The sequence below is a fragment of the Cyclopterus lumpus genome, chromosome 21 (assembly GCF_009769545.1).
Source record: "Cyclopterus lumpus isolate fCycLum1 chromosome 21, fCycLum1.pri, whole genome shotgun sequence".
In the NCBI taxonomy this organism is placed as follows: Eukaryota; Metazoa; Chordata; class Actinopteri; order Perciformes; family Cyclopteridae; genus Cyclopterus; species Cyclopterus lumpus.
Window position 1 is genome coordinate 1369681 of NC_046986.1, and position 17500 is coordinate 1387180.

A 17500-nucleotide genomic window follows, 5' to 3' on the forward strand; every position below is an offset into this window, starting at 1 on the left:
CCTTCTAAAGGGTGCTTTAGATTCGTCTATAGAGAACCTTCTAACGGGTGCTTTAGATTCCTCTCTATAGAGAACCTTCTAAAGGGTGCTTTAGATTCGTCTATAGAGAACCTTCTAACGGGTGCTTTAGATTCGTCTATAGAGAACCTTCTAAAGGGTGCTTTAGATTAGTCTCTATAGAGAACCTTCTAAAGGGTGCTTTAGATTAGTCTCTATAGAGAACCTTCTAAAGGGTGCTTTAGATTAGTCTCTATAGAGAACCTTCTAAAGGGTGCTTTAGATTAGTCTCTATAGAGAACCTTCTAAAGGGTGCTTTAGATTAGTCTGTATAGAGAACCTTCTAAAGGGTGCTTTAGATTCGTCTCTATAGAGAACCTTCTGAAGGGTGCTTTAGATTAGTCTCTATAGAGAACCTTCTAAAGGGTGCTTTAGATTCGTCTCTATAGAGAACCTTCTAAAGGGTGCTTTAGATTCCTCTCTATAGAGAACCTTCTAAAGGGTGCTTTAGATTCGTCTCTATAGAGAACCTTCTGAAGGGTGCTTTAGATTAGTCTCTATAGAGAACCTTCTGAAGGGTGCTTTAGATTAGTCTATATAGAGAACCTTCTAAAGGGTGCTTTAGATTAGTCTCTATAGAGAACCTTCTAAAGGGTGCTTTAGATTAGTCTATATAGAGAACCTTCTAAAGGGTGCTTTAGATTCGTCTATAGAGAACCTTCTAAAGGGTGCTTTAGATTTGTCTATAGAGAACCTTCTAACGGGTGCTTTAGATTCCTCTCTATAGAGAACCTTCTAAAGGGTGCTTTAGATTCGTCTATAGAGAACCTTCTAAAGGGTGCTTTAGATTAGTCTCTATAGAGAACCTTCTAACGGGTGCTTTAGATTAGTCTCTATAGAGAACCTTCTGAAGGGTGCTTTAGATTTGTCTCTATAGAGAACCTTCTAAAGGGTGCTTTAGATTAGTCTCTATAGAGAACCTTCTGAAGGGGGCTTTAGATTTGTCTCTATAGAGAACCTTCTAAAGGGTGCTTTAGATTTGTCTCTATAGAGAACCTTCTGAAGGGTGCTTTAGATTCGTCTATAGAGAACCTTCTAAAGGGTGCTTTAGATTCGTCTATAGAGAACCTTCTAAAGGGTGCTTTAGATTCGTCTATAGAGAACCTTCTAAAGGGTGCTTAGATCTCTCTCATCTGTCCTCAGACTCCCGAGTGGTTGGACAGCGACTCCTGTCAGAAGTGTGAGCAGCCGTTCTTCTGGAACTTCAAACAGATGTGGGACAGCAAGAAGATCGGCCTGCGACAGGTGGAAGCCTCCTTCTTCCTCTACTCTGGCCTCCTTCTTCCTCTACTCTGGCCTCCTTCTTCCTCTACTCTGGCCTCCTTCTTCCTCTACTCTGGCCTCCTTCTTCCTCTGCTCTGGCCTCCTTCTTCCTCTACTCTGGCCTCCTTCTTCCTCTACTCTGGCCTCCTTCCTCCTCTACTCTGGCCTCCTTCTTCCTCGACTCTGGCCTCCTTCCTCTTCTACTCTGGCCTCCTTCCTCTTCTACTCTGGCCTCCTTCCTCCTCTACTCTGGCCTCCTTCCTCCTCTACTCTGGCCTCCTTCTTCCTCTACTCTGGCCTCCTTCCTCTTCCACTCTGGCCTCCTTCTTCCTCTACTCTGGCCTCCTTCCTCTTCTACTCTGGCCTCCTTCCTCTTCTACTCTGGCCTCCTTTCTCCTCTACTCTGGCCTCCTTCCTCCTCTACTCTGGCCTCCTTCCTCCTCTACTCTGGCCTCCTTCTTCCTCTACTCTGGCCTCCTTCTTCCTCTACTTCCTCTACTCTGGCCTCCTTCCTCCTCTACTCTGGCCTCCTTCTTCCTCGACTCTGGCCTCCTTCCTCTTCTACTCTGGCCTCCTTCCTCTTCTACTCTGGCCTCCTTCTTCCTCTACTCTGGCCTCCTTCCTCCTCTACTCTGGCCTCCTTCTTCCTCTACTCTGGCCTCCTTCCTCCTCTACTCTGGCCTCCTTCTTCCTCTACTCTGGCCTCCTTCTTCCTCTACTCTGGCCTCCTTCCTCCTCTACTCTGGCCTCCTTTCTCCTCTACTCTGGCCTCCTTCCTCTTCTACTCTGGCCTCCTTTCTCCTCTACTCTGGCCTCCTTCCTCCTCTACTCTGGCCTCCTTCTTCCTCTACTCTGGCCTCCTTCCTCTTCTACTCTGGCCTCCTTTCTCCTCTACTCTGGCCTCCTTCCTCCATCCATCCAACTATAGTTTAAAAGTAAAAACAGAACTTTAAGTTACATTTCTGTAGATTTACTGTACTAACTGTAACTGTTTTAAAATGGCATTAAATGACCAAAGTCTGGACGTTTGGACTCCCTGTTGGTCCTGATGTGGATCCTCAGACTGGAGACCATGTTGGCCCACCTCTGGTTGCTAAGCTACACCTTTGGTTGCTAAGCTACACTTTCCCCCCGTGTTCCCCAGCATCACTGCAGGAAGTGCGGCCAGGCCGTGTGCGGCAAGTGCTCGTCCAGGCGCTCCACCATCCCGCTCATGGGCTTCGAGTTCGAGGTGCGCGTGTGCGACAGCTGCCACGAGTCCATCAGCGACGAGGAGTGAGTAGCGGCGCCCTCTGTTGTCGCCTCGCGCCGCGGCGGCCAAAGTAACCGGCGCTCTCTTCCTGTGTGTCTCGTAGTCGAGCCCCGACGGTCACGTTCCACGACAGCAAGCACAGCGTCGTCTACATGCACTACGAGCCGACCACCGGGAACCTGCTGACCTCTGGAGCCGACAAGGTCATCAAGGTCTGTGGCGTAATATGAATGTGTCTATAATAATAATAATAATACACACGTATCCATGCGTCGCCTCATCTTCATGCTGCTCCCTGGTGGCTCCTGTCTGTCCACAGCTGTGGGACATGAGTCCCGTGGTGTCCTGAGCTCAGCAGGAAGCTCCGCTCACCAGAGACCGGGACGGGTCCACGGCGGCGGCCTCACCCATCGACTCCCACGACATATTTAACAGCCTCCCCGGCGAGGACTCTGCGGGACGGGGTCTCGGTGGACTCGAGGCCTCGGACGGGTGGAACTCTTCAGGAGGGGTGGAGCAATCGACTCCTTATTTACTTAATTTTCATGCATTCCTGCCGGCTTCTTCCTGGAAACAGGAAGTGACACGTTTTCAAACCCAAAACGCTTTCCACTCATTCACCTTCATTTCAGGGTTGAGATCTAACGTTCAACCCCCCAGAGGACGTGGTTTATTTAGTCATGTTTATAAAGGACAACACTAGAAGCTGTTGCAGGTCTCTCCTGTAGGTGGTGCTCTCGAGCTTATTAACGCTCTCTCTGCAGCTCCTTCAGGGGACAGTCGTGATGAGGAGCAGTGATGCCGTTTGAGGTTCTTCTACAGTTTTACTACAATAGATGGAGCAAAGCAATGTTCTGCTGTGGAAGTAGAACCTCATACGACCACGACTCAACGTCGCTACTGTCCCTTTAAATGCCGTCGCTTTCCTCGCTGACGGTTGGACTGAATCCGGTGCATGTTACCGGGTCATGTTACCGGTGCATGTTACCGGGTCATGTTACCGGGTCATGTTACCGGTGCATGTTACCGGTGCATGTTACCGGTGCATGTTACCGGTGCATGTTACCGGCTCATGTTCCTAGAGCATGTTACCGGTGCATGTTACCGGTGCATGTTACCGGCTCATGTTCCTAGAGCATGTTACCGGTGCATGTTCCTAGAGCATGTTACCGGCTCATGTTCCTAGAGCATGTTACCGGTGCATGTTACCGGTGCATGTTACCGGCTCATGTTCCTAGAGCATGTTACCGGTGCATGTTCCTAGAGCATGTTACCGGTGCATGTTACCGGTGCATGTTCCTAGAGCATGTTACCGGTGCATGTTACCGGGTCATGTTACCGGGTCATGTTACCGGGTCATGTTACCGGTGCATGTTACCGGTGCATGTTACCGGTGCATGTTACCGGCTCATGTTCCTAGAGCATGTTACCGGCTCATGTTCCTAGAGCATGTTACCGGTGCATGTTACCGGCTCATGTTCCTAGAGCATGTTACCGGTGCATGTTCCTAGAGCATGTTACCGGTGCATGTTACCGGTGCATGTTCCTAGAGCATGTTACCGGGTCATGTTACCGGTGCATGTTACCGGTGCATGTTCCTAGAGCATGTTACCGGTGCATGTTACCGGGGCATGGTACCGGGGCATGTTTCTAGAGCATGTTACCGGGTCATGTTACCGGTGCATTTTACCGGGGCATGTTACCGGGGCATGTTCCTAGAGCATGTTACCGGGTCATGGTACCGGGTCATGTTCCTAGAGCATGTTACCGGGTCATGGTACCGGGTCATGTTACCGGTGCATGTTACCAGTGCATGTTACCGGGTCATGGTACCGGGTCATGTTCCTAGAGCATGTTACCGGGTCATGTTACCGGTGCATGTTACCGGGTCATGTTCCTAGAGCATGTTACCGGGTCATGTTCCTAGAGCATGTTACCGGGTCATGTTACCGGTGCATGTTACCGGTGCATGTTACCGGGGCATGTTCCTAGAGCATGTTACCGGGGCATGTTACCGGGTCATGGTACCGGGTCATGTTCCTAGAGCATGTTACCGGGTCATGGTACCGGGTCATGTTACCGGGTCATGGTACCGGGTCATGTTACCGGGTCATGGTACCGGGTCATGTTCCTAGAGCATGTTACCGGGTCATGGTACCGGGTCATGTTACCGGGTCATGTTACCGGGTCATGGTACCGGGTCATGTTACCGGTGCATGTTACCGGGTCATGTTACCGGGTCATGGTACCGGGTCATGTTACCGGGTCATGGTACCGGGTCATGTTACCGGGTCATGGTACCGGTGCATGTTACCGGGTCATGTTACCGGGTCATGGTACCGGGTCATGTTACCGGGTCATGGTACCGGGTCATGGTACCGGGTCATGGTACCGGGTCATGGTACCGGGTCATGTTACCGGGTCATGGTACCGGGTCATGTTACCGGGTCATGGTACCGGTGCATGTTACCGGGTCATGTTACCGGGTCATGGTACCGGGTCATGTTACCGGGGCTCTACGAGGTTTTTAAAGAGCGATTAAACCTCAGTTTTGTAAAGGGGAGGTTTTTCGGCGTATTCATGAACCAGAGTGCATGCTGGTCCTCATTACAACTGAATGAACAGCTGATTCTGTTCTCATCGTTTTGTGTCATTGCACTGGATTCAAGGAGGAAGAGGAATTATGATTCTTTTTTTGTAATTATTATGTTTGTGCTTTAATGATCAGACGGTAACTAAGTATAAATAAATATTTACTGAATATTTACTGAATATTTTATAAATATTTCTTGAATATTCCCTAATTATTTCCCAAAGATGTTTGATATTTAGATTAAAAACCAGGTTGTTTCTATCCAACACCTGAAAGCATTCATAAAGGTTCATATAAAGCAGCCGGTTACTGTAAGAAACTAAACTACAGTCGTCATAAACAGCTCTAACTACATATCATGTTGTATTGTTTGGCAGACGAGGTTTAAATGCACGGTGCAGCTTTTAGTTTCAGGGTGTTTTTTTCTGACCTTTCCAAGAAAATCAACTGCAGATCAAAAGAATTTGGAAGAAAAGAGAAAAGAGGACGAGGATGAACGATTTAAAGAGGTCAAACATGTTTGACCCTCTGCTCGTCTTCGTCGCTCTTCATCGTCTTCACAAGCTGCTTGTTGGTTTCACTGGAACAGTAAAACACACACCTGAAATCTAAAACGTCTGGTTTTTCAAAATAAAAGCCTGTGATATCGTGTTTAAGGCTATCCGTCTAATGAACTGAGGCCAGTGGTCGTTGTGTTTCAGATGATGTGACGAGTTCACCTCCTCGACCAATCAGGAGCTCTGCTGTCTCGTTCACTCACCTTGAAAGTTTGTGAATATGTATAAATAGTAAATAAAACTATGTACAGCATGAACATGTAAAGATGACTACTCAGTTTGTACAATGTGAAGGATTTATAGATATAACTGTAAAATAATCTTAATCTGCAGCAGGTGTTTGAAAAGTTGATTCTTTATTGGCTTCAAAGAGCTTTTTGTTCCAAAAGTAATAAAATAATTCTTGTTTTGATTCTGTGGCACAGATACGAATAACAAGTAAATATCAATAACATACAAAAATTACAGAGTCTCATTACAAAAATCAGATCTTCATTTAGATTGAAAGATTCTTTATTTTATCTGACCAACTCGTCTTCAGTAAAACATTGAGAGGTTTTAATCTTTACAGATAACGTATAGAACTGATCAATATATTGTGCATACTATAATAAGTGTGATATTGAACCCTGAAGGTTTGATGATAAAGGACTCGCTCACCTCGTAGTGAAGTCTTCACTTAACTTTAAAAACCCTTAGACTGAAATGCAGCGACTTTAATCTGCTTTGGAAATGTCATCAGACTTCTGTGTTCTTCAAGAATTCCAGGTGAAGTATTCATTTCAACATTTTATTTATAATAAATAAAGAACAGCATCTTGTGCATTGAAACCACAGGATGACGTAAACATATTATTAGTAATTATGTGGAATGCTTTTAAAAAGGTGAGCGAGGAGACGTTCATGGTTTGAACTTGAGGGAGAACTCCTCCAGAGCAGCCAGGAGCTTCTCCTCCTCCTGCGGGGACGACCTGGAGGAGGCCAGAGGGAGGTGAGCCGCCACGGCTCTACGGTCTGGAACACACACAACAACCAGTTAACTAACCAGTAGTAGAGATGGTAGAGTTAACTAACCAGTACTAGAGTTAACTAACCAGTACTAGAGATGGTAGAGTTAACTAACCAGTACTAGAGATGGTAGAGTTAACTAACCAGTACTAGAGATGGTAGAGTTAACTAACCAGTACTAGAGACGGTAGAGTTAACTAACCAGTACTAGAGATGGTAGAGTTAACTAACCAGTACTAGAGATGGTAGAGTTAACTAACCAGTACTAGAGACGGTAGAGTTAACTAACCAGTAGTAGAGACGGTAGAGTTAACTAACCAGTACTAGAGATGGTAGAGTTAACTAACCAGTACTAGAGATGGTAGAGTTAACTAACCAGTACTAGAGTTAACTAACCAGTAGTAGAGACGGTAGAGTTAACTAACCAGTACTAGAGATGGTAGAGTTAACTAACCAGTACTAGAGTTAAATAACCAGTACTAGAGATGGTAGAGTTAACTAACCAGTACTAGAGACGGTAGAGTTAACTAACCAGTACTAGAGATGGTAGAGTTAACTAACCAGTACTAGAGTTAACTAACCAGTACTAGAGATGGTAGAGTTAACTAACCAGTAGTAGAGACGGTAGAGTTAACTAACCAGTACTAGAGTTAACTAACCAGTACTAGAGACGGTAGAGTTAACTAACCAGTACTAGAGACGGTAGAGTTAACTAACCAGTACTAGAGATGGTAGAGTTAACTAACCAGTACTAGAGACGGTAGAGTTAACTAACCAGTACTAGAGTTAACTAACCCAGTACTAGAGATGGTAGAGTTAACTAACCAGTACTAGAGATGGTAGAGTGAACTAACCAGTACTAGAGATGGTAAAGTTAACTAACCAGTAGTAGAGATGGTAGAGTTAACTAACCAGTAGTAGAGATGGTAGAGTTAACTAACCAGTACTAGAGTTAACTAACCAGTACTAGAGATGGTAGAGTTAACTAGACAACTAACCAGTCGTCCTCTCTGGAGCAAAGCCAATAAAACCTGCTAGTCAGCGTTAACTAACTAGAACATTAACATATTTCCAGTCCGTCCCCATGTTGACTAAGAGAAAAGGTTCCACTGTGACTTCCTGATGAAGAGCAGCGATGATGACAAGTCAGAGAAGCGAGCGCTGTGATTGGTTCCTGACCCTGGAAGAAGAGTCCGCTCGGCTGCTCCCTGGCGGCGGCCGAGGCGGCGAGCCACACGACGGTGTCGGCGCCCATGGCCTCCGTCCTCAGCCTGGACTGCATCTTAGCGTGGAAGGCAGGCATGGAGGTCTGCACGGCTACACACACACACACACACACACACACACACACACACACACACACACACACACACACACACACACACACACTCTAACATAAGTATAATATAATACATGTAAATATATATTAAATAAATAAAGTAACCTGGAGTGTCTGCCCAGCCGGGGTGCATGGAGGAGAAGTGGATCTCTTTGTGCTGAGAGGCCCACCTGTCTGTCAGGATCACCTGCTGTCTCTGTCAACACCACAACAACACGTCAGTAAACTGGACCCCCCCCCCCCCCCCCCGTGGACCCCCACCCCCCCCGTGGACCCCCCTCACTTTGTTCTGAGCGTAGGCCGCCGTGCCGTCAAACGCTCCCTTCTCAAACTGGAGGTCGTCCACGTTCAGCTTCTGCGTGAGCATCCCACCCGACGACACGGTGACCTGAGAGCAGACAGCAGGGTTCATACGTTCTGCAGCAGGAGAACGTCTGGTTCTACTACACACAGCAGGGTTCATACGTTCTGCAGCAGGAGAACGTCTGGTTCTACTACACACAGCAGGGTCCATACGTTCTGCAGCAGGAGAACGTCTGGTTCTACTACAGACACCAGGGTTCATTCATACGTTCTGCAGCAGGAGAACGTCTGGTTCTACTACAGACACCAGGGTTCATACGTTCTGCAGCAGGAGAACGTCTGGTTCTACTACACACAGCAGGGTTCATACGTTCTGCAGCAGGAGAACGTCTGGTTCTACTACACACAGCAGGGTCCATACGTTCTGCAGCAGGAGAACGTCTGGTTCTACTACAGACACCAGGGTTCATTCATACGTTCTGCAGCAGGAGAACGTCTGGTTCTACTACAGACACCAGGGTTCATACGTTCTGCAGCAGGAGAACGTCTGGTTCTACTACAGACACCAGGGTTCATACGTTCTGCAGCAGGAGAACGTCTGGTTCTACTACACACAGCAGGGTTCATACGTTCTGCAGCAGGAGAACGTCTGGTTCTACTACACACAGCAGGGTTCATACGTTCTGCAGCAGGAGAACGTCTGGTTCTACTACACACAGCAGGGTCCATACGTTCTGCAGCAGGAGAACGTCTGGTTCTACTACAGACACCAGGGTTCATTCATACGTTCTGCAGCAGGAGAACGTCTGGTTCTACTACAGACACCAGGGTTCATACGTTCTGCAGCAGGAGAACGTCTGGTTCTACTACACACAGCAGGGTTCATACGTTCTGCAGCAGGAGAACGTCTGGTTCTACTACACACAGCAGGGTCCATACGTTCTGCAGCAGGAGAACGTCTGGTTCTACTACAGACACCAGGGTTCATTCATACGTTCTGCAGCAGGAGAACGTCTGGTTCTACTACAGACACCAGGGTTCATACGTTCTGCAGCAGGAGAACGTCTGGTTCTACTACAGACACCAGGGTTCATACGTTCTGCAGCAGGAGAACGTCTGGTTCTACTACACACAGCAGGGTTCATACGTTCTGCAGCAGGAGAACGTCTGGTTCTACTACACACAGCAGGGTTCATACGTTCTGCAGCAGGAGAACGTCTGGTTCTACTACACACAGCAGGGTCCATACGTTCTGCAGCAGGAGAACGTCTGGTTCTACTACAGACACCAGGGTTCATTCATACGTTCTGCAGCAGGAGAACGTCTGGTTCTACTACAGACACCAGGGTTCATACGTTCTGCAGCAGGAGAACGTCTGGTTCTACTACAGACACCAGGGTTCATACGTTCTGCAGCAGGAGAACGTCTGGTTCTACTACACACAGCAGGGTTCATACGTTCTGCAGCAGGAGAACGTCTGGTTCTACTACAGACACCAGGGTTCATACGTTCTGCAGCAGGAGAACGTCTGGTTCTACTACACACAGCAGGGTTCATACGTTCTGCAGCAGGAGAACGTCTGGTTCTACTACACACAGCAGGGTTCATACGTTCTGCAGCAGGAGAACGTCTGGTTCTACTACAGACACCAGGGTTCATTCATACGTTCTGCAGCAGGAGAACGTCTGGTTCTACTACAGACACCAGGGTTCATACGTTCTACTACAGACACCAGGGTTCATACGTTCTACTACAGACACCAGGGTTCATACGTTCTACTACAGACACCAGGGTTCATACGTTCTGCAGCAGGAGAACGTCTGGTTCTACTACAGACACCAGGGTTCATACGTTCTGCAGCAGGAGAACGTCTGGTTCTACTACAGACACCAGGGTTCATACGTTCTGCAGCAGGAGAACGTCTGGTTCTACTACACACAGCAGGGTTCATACGTTCTGCAGCAGGAGAACGTCTGGTTCTACTACACACAGCAGGGTTCATACGTTCTGCAGCAGGAGAACGTCTGGTTCTACTACACACAGCAGGGTCCATACGTTCTGCAGCAGGAGAACGTCTGGTTCTACTACAGACACCAGGGTTCATTCATACGTTCTGCAGCAGGAGAACGTCTGGTTCTACTACAGACACCAGGGTTCATACGTTCTGCAGCAGGAGAACGTCTGGTTCTACTACAGACACCAGGGTTCATACGTTCTGCAGCAGGAGAACGTCTGGTTCTACTACACACAGCAGGGTTCATACGTTCTGCAGCAGGAGAACGTCTGGTTCTACTACAGACACCAGGGTTCATACGTTCTGCAGCAGGAGAACGTCTGGTTCTACTACACACAGCAGGGTTCATACGTTCTGCAGCAGGAGAACGTCTGGTTCTACTACACACAGCAGGGTTCATACGTTCTGCAGCAGGAGAACGTCTGGTTCTACTACAGACACCAGGGTTCATTCATACGTTCTGCAGCAGGAGAACGTCTGGTTCTACTACAGACACCAGGGTTCATACGTTCTACTACAGACACCAGGGTTCATACGTTCTACTACAGACACCAGGGTTCATACGTTCTGCAGCAGGAGAACGTCTGGTTCTACTACACACCACTCTCGGGTCTTCAACCCTCTTGAGGGACGGAATCAGCGCCGTGGTGAGGATGAAGGTACCTGAAACAAAGGACACACCTGGTCACATGTCATGAAGCCTTTAGAGGTACACAATAAAGAACAAGAGTTACAGAGATGGAACCGTGAGGAACTTTTAACTGGTCCTGAACCAGTCTCAGTGTAGTCCTGGTCCTCTATAGACCTCCATGAGTAAACACCACTTTAGTCCACAGGGGGCACCAGAACCAACACTACCACTTTAGTCCACAGGGGGCACCAGAACCATCACTACCACTTTAGTCCACAGGGGGCGCCAGAACCAACACTACCACTTTAGTCCACAGGGGGCACAAGAACCAACACTACCACTTTAGTCCACAGGGGGCACAAGAACCAACACTACCACTTTAGTCCACAGGGGGCACCAGAACCAACACTACCACTTTAGTCCACAGGGGGCACCAGAACCAACACTACCACTTTAGTCCACAGGGGGCACCAGAACCAACACTACCACTTTAGTCCACAGGGGGCACCAGAACCAACACTACCACTTTAGTCCACAGGGGGCACCAGAACCAACACTACTACTTTAGTCCACAGGGGGCACCAGAACCAACACTACCACTTTAGTCCACAGAGGGCACCAGAACCATCACTACCACTTTAGTCCACAGGGGGCACCAGAACCAACACTACCACTTTAGTCCACAGGGGGCACCAGAACCAACACTACCACTTTAGTCCACAGAGCGCACCAGAACCAACACTACCACTTTAGTCCACGAGGGGCACCAGAACCAACACTACCACTTTAGTCCACAGGGGGCACCAGAACCATCACTACCACTTTAGTCCACAGGGGGCACCAGAACCAACACTACCACTTTAGTCCACAGGGGGCACCAGAACCAACACTACCACTTTAGTCCACAGGGGGCACCAGAACCATCACTACCACTTTAGTCCACAGGGGGCACCAGAACCAACACTACCACTTTAGTCCACAGGGGGCACCAGAACCAATACTACCACTTTAGTCCACAGAGGGCACCAGAACCAACACTACCACTTTAGTCCACAGGGATACCAGAACCAACACTACCACTTTAGTCCACAGGGGGCACCAGAACCAACACTACCACTTTAGTCCACAGGGGGCACCAGAACCATCACTACCACTTTAGTCCACAGAGGGCACCAGAACCATCACTACCACTTTAGTCCACAGAGGGCACCAGAACCATCACTACCACTTTAGTCCACAGGGGGCACCAGAACCATCACTACCACTTTAGTCCACAGGGGGCACCAGAACCAATACTACCACTTTAGTCCACAGGGGGCACCAGAACCAACACTACCACTTTAGTCCACAGGGGGCACCAGAACCTTCACTACCACTTTAGTCCACAGGGGGCACCAGGACCAACACTACCACTTTAGTCCACAGGGGGCACCAGGACCAACACTACCACTTTAGTCCACAGGGGGCGACAGAACCTTCATTACCACTTTAGTCCACAGGGGGCGACAGAACCACCACTACCACTTTAGTCCACAGGGGGCACCAGAACCAACACTACCACTTTAGTCCACAGGGGGCACCAGAACCAACACTACCACTTTAGTCCACAGGGGGCACCAGAACCATCACTACCACTTTAGTCCACAGGGGGCACCAGAACCAAACAAAGGCCCTAAGACCTACCAAATTAAACCAGTATTCTACTTTATGATTCAACCTGCAGCAGGTTACATAATTACAATAAATACGTCTCTGGTGAAGACAGATTTATAGTTTATTTATTCTGTGATCAGAAAGCTCACGATGAATTCTTTACATTAAAGTCTTGTTTAAACACTCACACTAACATTTAAAAGTCTTCTTTTATCGAAAGACAAAAACATGTTGACATTTCTCAAAGTAAGAAAAGCAAAAAGCCCTATTTTTGTAATCAGTACCTGAAGCACTACTTTACATTTCTAGTACTCACCGAGTGTATTCGTGGCGAAGTTCTTCTCCAGCCCGTCCTCAGTGAGCTCCCTCTGGTTCACCATACAGCCGGCGTTGTTGATCTGGAGACAAGAGAGAACTTACACCAGCTGCATTCTCTCTCCTGACCACCAGGGGGCGACTCCTCTGGTTGTATAGAAGTCTATGCTTCATGTGTTAAAGCTGCATTCTCTCTCCTGACCACCAGGGGGCGACTCCTCTGGTTGTATAGAAGTCTATGCTTCATGTGTTAAAGCTGCATTCTCTCTCCTGACCACCAGGGGGCGACTCCTCTGGTTGTATAGAAGTCCATGCTTCATGTGTTAAAGCTGCATTCTCTCTCCTGACCACCAGGGGGCGACTCCTCTGGTTGTATAGAAGTCTATGCTTCATGTGTTAAAGCTGCATTCTCTCTCCTGACCACCAGGGGGGCGACTCCTCTGGTTGTATAGAAGTCTATGCTTCATGTGTTAAAGCTGCATTCTCTCTCCTGACCACCAGGGGGCGACTCCTCTGGTTGTATAGAAGTCCATGCTTCATGTGTTAAAGCTGCATTCTCTCTCCTGACCACCAGGGGGCGACTCCTCTGGTTGTATAGAAGTCTATGCTTCATGTGTTAAAGCTGCATTCTCTCTCCTGACCACCAGGGGGGCGACTCCTCTGGTTGTATAGAAGTCTATGCTTCATGTGTTAAAGCTGCATTCTCTCTCCTGACCACCAGGGGGAGACTCCTCTGGTTGTATAGAAGTCTATGCTTCATGTGATAAAGCTGCATTCTCTCTCCTGACCACCAGGGGGCGACTCCTCTGGTTGTATAGAAGTCTGTGCGTCATGTATGTGTATGTGTGTGTATATATATATGTATACATACATATGTATATGTGTGTATACATATATATATACACACATACATACATATATATAGATATATATGTATGTATGTGTGTATACATATATATACACACATATATATATGTATGTATGTATGTATACATATATGTATACATATATATGTATGTATGTATATATATATATATATATATATATATATATATATATATATATATATATATATATATATGTATGTATGTATGTATACATATATGTATATATATATAGATATATGTATGTATGTATGTATACATACATACATATATATCTATATAGTACCTACCAGCACGTGAAGGCTGTTGCTCTGAGTGAAGCTCTGGGCGAACTCCCAGACTCGTCGGGCGTTGGACAAGTCGACGATGTGGACGTGGACGTTCTGGGAGGAAACAGGAAGTAGTTCTTTTCATTCATAAAAGTTGTGTCTGAACCGGACTTTTGTTTTTGTTACTGCAGAGCTGCGTTTAAGTACTTCTAGTACTACAGTTCACACTTCAAAGTACACACTGTAATACTACTTCCTTTATCACATGGCACTTTGAACTGGAACCCTCTTTTATTAACTGTGCAAAGGATTGTGGGTAAGAATGTGACTATAATAAAACACCCATATACATCAAAGAGTACCTGGATGTTTTATTATCTGACCCACAATCCTTTGCACAAGCTGATAAAAGAGCGAGAGGGTCAAAGTTCAAGCTGCCAGGTTGTTGCAGGCCCACGGGAGAGGAGAGGAGAGGAGAGAGGAGAGGAGTCGAGGGAGGAGTCGAGGAGAGGAGGGAGGAGTGGAGAGAGGAGAGAAGAGGAGTGGAGAGAGGAGTCGAGGAGAGGAGGGAGGAGTCGAGGAGAGGAGAGAGGAGTCGAGGAGAGAAGAGAGGAGTCGAGGAGAGAAGAGAGGAGTGGAGAGAGGAGTCGAGGAGAGAAGAGAGGAGTCGAGGAGAGAAGAGAGGAGTCGAGGAGAGAAGAGAGGAATCGAGGAGAGAAGAGAGGAGTCGAGGAGAGGAGTGAGGAGTCGAGGAGAGAGAGAGGAGTCGAGGAGAGGAGAGAGGAGTCGAGGAGAGAAGAGAGGAGTCGAGGAGAGAAGAGAGGAATCGAGGAGAGAAGAGAGGAGTCGAGGAGAGAAGAGAGGAGTCGAGGAGAGAAGAGAGGAGAGGAGTCGAGGAGAGGAGAGCAGGAGTGGAGAGAGGAGTCGAGGAGAGAAGAGGAGTCGAGGAGAGAAGAGGAGTCGAGGAGAGAGGAATCGAGGAGAGGAGAGAGGAATCGAGGAGTGGAGAGAGGAGTCGAGGAGAGGAGAGAGGAGTCGAGGAGAGAACAGAGGAGTCGAGGAGTGAAGAGAGGAGTCGAGGAGAGGAGAGAGGAGTCGAGGAGAGAAGAGAGGAGTCGAGGAGAGAAGAGAGGAATCGAGGAGAGAAGAGAGGAGTCGAGGAGAGAAGAGCAGGAGTGGAGAGAGGAGTCGAGGAGAGAAGAGAGGAGAGGAGTCGAGGAGAGGAGAGCAGGAGTGGAGAGAGGAGTCGAGGAGAGAAGAGGAGTCGAGGAGAGAAGAGGAGTCGAGGAGAGGAGTCGAGGAATCGAGGAGAGGAGAGAGGAATCGAGGAGTGGAGAGAGGAGTCGAGGAGAGGAGAGAGGAGTCGAGGAGAGAACAGAGGAGTCGAGGAGTAAAGAGAGGAGTCGAGGAGAGAAGAGAGGAGTCGAGGAGAGAAGAGGAGTCGAGGAGAGGAATCGAGGAGAGGAGAGAGGAATCGAGGAGTGAAGAGAGGAGTCGAGGAGAGGAGAGAGGAGTCGAGGAGAGAAGAGAGGAGTCGAGGAGAGAAGAGGAGTCGAGGAGAGGAGAGAGGAGTCGAGGAGAGGAGGGAGGAGTGAAGAGAGGAGTCGAGGAGAGAAGAGAGGAGTCGAGGAGAGAAGAGGAGTCGAGGAGAGGAGAGAGGAGTCGAGGAGAGGAGGGAGGAGTGAAGAGAGGAGTCGAGGAGTAAAGAGGAGTCGAGGAGAGAAGAGAGGAGTCGAGGAGAGGAGAGAGGAGTCGAGGAGAGGAGGAGAGGAGTCGAGGAGAGAAGAGGAGTCGAGGAGAGGAGAGAGGAGTCGAGGAGAGAAGAGAGGAGTCGAGGAGTGGAGAGAGGAGTCGAGGAGAGGAGAGCGAGGAGAGAAGAGGAGTCGAGGAGAGGAGAGAGGAGTCGAGGAGAGAAGAGAGGAGTCGAGGAGAGGAGGAGAGGAGTCGAGGAGAGAAGAGGAGTCGAGGAGAGGAGAGAGGAGTCGAGGAGAGAAGAGAGGAGTCGAGGAGTGGAGAGAAGAGTCGAGGAGAGGAGTCGAGGAGTGGAGAGAGGAGTCGAGGAGTGAAGAGAGGAGTCGAGGAGAGAAGAGAGGAGTCGAGGAGAGAAGAGAGGAGTCGAGGAGTGAAGAGAGGAGTCGAGGAGTGAAGAGAGGAGTCGAGGAGAGGAGAGAGGAGTCGAGGAGAGGAGAGAGGAATCGAGGAGTGAAGAGAGGAGTCGAGGAGAGGAGAGAGGAGTCGAGGAGAGAAGAGAGGAGTCGAGGAGAGAAGAGAGGAGTCGAGGAGAGGAGAGAGGAGTCGAGGAGAGGAGAGAGGAGTCGAGGAGTGGAGAGAGGAGTCGAGGAGTGAAGAGAGGAGTCGAGGAGAGGAGAGAGGAGTCGAGGAGAGAAGAGAGGAGTCGAGGAGAGAAGAGAGAAGAGAGGAGTCGAGGAGAGGAGAGAGGAGTCGAGGAGAGAAGAGAGGAGTCGAGGAGAGGAGAGAGGAGTCGAGGAGTGGAGAGAGGAGTCGAGGAGAGGAGAGAGGAGTCGAGGAGTGGAGAGAGGAATCGAGGAGTGAAGAAGAGGAGTCGAGGAGAGGAGAGAGGAGTCGAGGAGAGAAGAGAGGAGTCGAGGAGAGAAGAGAGGAGTCGAGGAGAGGAGAGAGGAGTCGAGGAGTGAAGAGAGGAGTCGAGGAGAGAAGAGAGGAGTCGAGGAGAGAAGAGAGGAATCGAGGAGTGAAGAGAGGAATCGAGGAGTGAAGAGAGGAGTCGAGGAGTGAAGAGAGGAGTCGAGGAGAGAAGAGAGGAGTCGAGGAGAGAAGAGAGGAATCGAGGAGTGAAGAGAGGAGTCGAGGAGTGAAGAGAGGAGTCGAGGAGAGGAGAGAGGAGTCGAGGAGAGGAGAGAGGAGTCGAGGAGTGAAGAGAGGAATCGAGGAGTGAAGAGAGGAGTCGAGGAGAGGAGAGAGGAGTCGAGGAGAGGAGAGCGAGGAGAGAAGAGTCGAGGAGAGGAGTCGAGGAGTGGAGAGAGGAGTCGAGGAGTGAAGAGAGGAGTCGAGGAGAGAAGAGAGGAGTCGAGGAGAGAAGAGAGGAATCGAGGAGTGAAGAGAGGAGTCGAGGAGTGAAGAGAGGAGTCGAGGAGAGGAGAGAGGAGTCGAGGAGTGGAGAGAGGAATCGAGGAGTGAAGAGAGGAGTCGAGGAGAGGAGAGAGGAGTCGAGGAGAGAAGAGAGGAGTCGAGGAGAGAAGAGAGGAGTCGAGGAGAGGAGAGAGGAGTCGAGGAGTGGAGAGAGGAGTCGAGGAGTGGAGAGAGGAGTCGAGGAGAGGAGAGAGGAGTCGAGGAGAGGAGAGAGGAGTCGAGGAGAGAAGAGAGGAGTCGAGGAGAGGAGAGAG

General features: G+C 48.9%; 2 protein-coding genes across 9 annotated transcripts in view; one reads left to right on the forward strand and one right to left on the reverse strand.

The window, feature by feature from the left end:
• The window catches only part of wdfy2 (WD repeat and FYVE domain containing 2), a 20074-nt gene extending 13940 nt beyond the window's left edge, over positions 1 to 6134 (forward strand). Inside the window, exons 9-13 of one of the 3 annotated variants that reach the window (XR_004611791.1) lie at positions 1201 to 1302; positions 2465 to 2595; positions 2676 to 2784; positions 2892 to 4239; positions 4383 to 6134. Coding sequence is in view for 1 of the 3 variants with exons in the window: in XM_034561433.1 (XP_034417324.1) it covers positions 1201 to 1302; positions 2465 to 2595; positions 2676 to 2784; positions 2892 to 2921 (372 nt within the window). In the remaining 2 variants the exon portion in view is untranslated. Of the gene's footprint in view, positions 1 to 1200; positions 2596 to 2675; positions 2785 to 2891 lie in introns of all 3 variants that reach the window. The other 2 variants (XM_034561433.1, XR_004611790.1) reach the window with 2 other exon arrangements.
• A 364-nt stretch (positions 6135 to 6498) lies between these two features.
• Positions 6499 to 17500, reverse strand: part of dhrs12 (dehydrogenase/reductase (SDR family) member 12) — a 15284-nt gene continuing 4282 nt past the window's right edge. For 3 of the 6 annotated variants that reach the window (XR_004611794.1, XR_004611795.1, XR_004611793.1), the window contains 7 exons: positions 14160 to 14252; positions 12987 to 13068; positions 10988 to 11049; positions 8353 to 8457; positions 8175 to 8265; positions 7729 to 8047; positions 6632 to 6736 (listed from right to left, as the gene is read on the reverse strand). Coding sequence is in view for 2 of the 6 variants with exons in the window: in XM_034561434.1 (XP_034417325.1) it covers positions 6624 to 6736; positions 7910 to 8047; positions 8175 to 8265; positions 8353 to 8457; positions 10988 to 11049; positions 12987 to 13068; positions 14160 to 14252 (684 nt within the window). In the remaining 4 variants the exon portion in view is untranslated. Of the gene's footprint in view, positions 6737 to 7728; positions 8048 to 8174; positions 8266 to 8352; positions 8458 to 10987; positions 11050 to 12986; positions 13069 to 14159; positions 14253 to 17500 lie in introns of all 6 variants that reach the window. The other 3 variants (XM_034561434.1, XM_034561435.1, XR_004611792.1) reach the window with 2 other exon arrangements.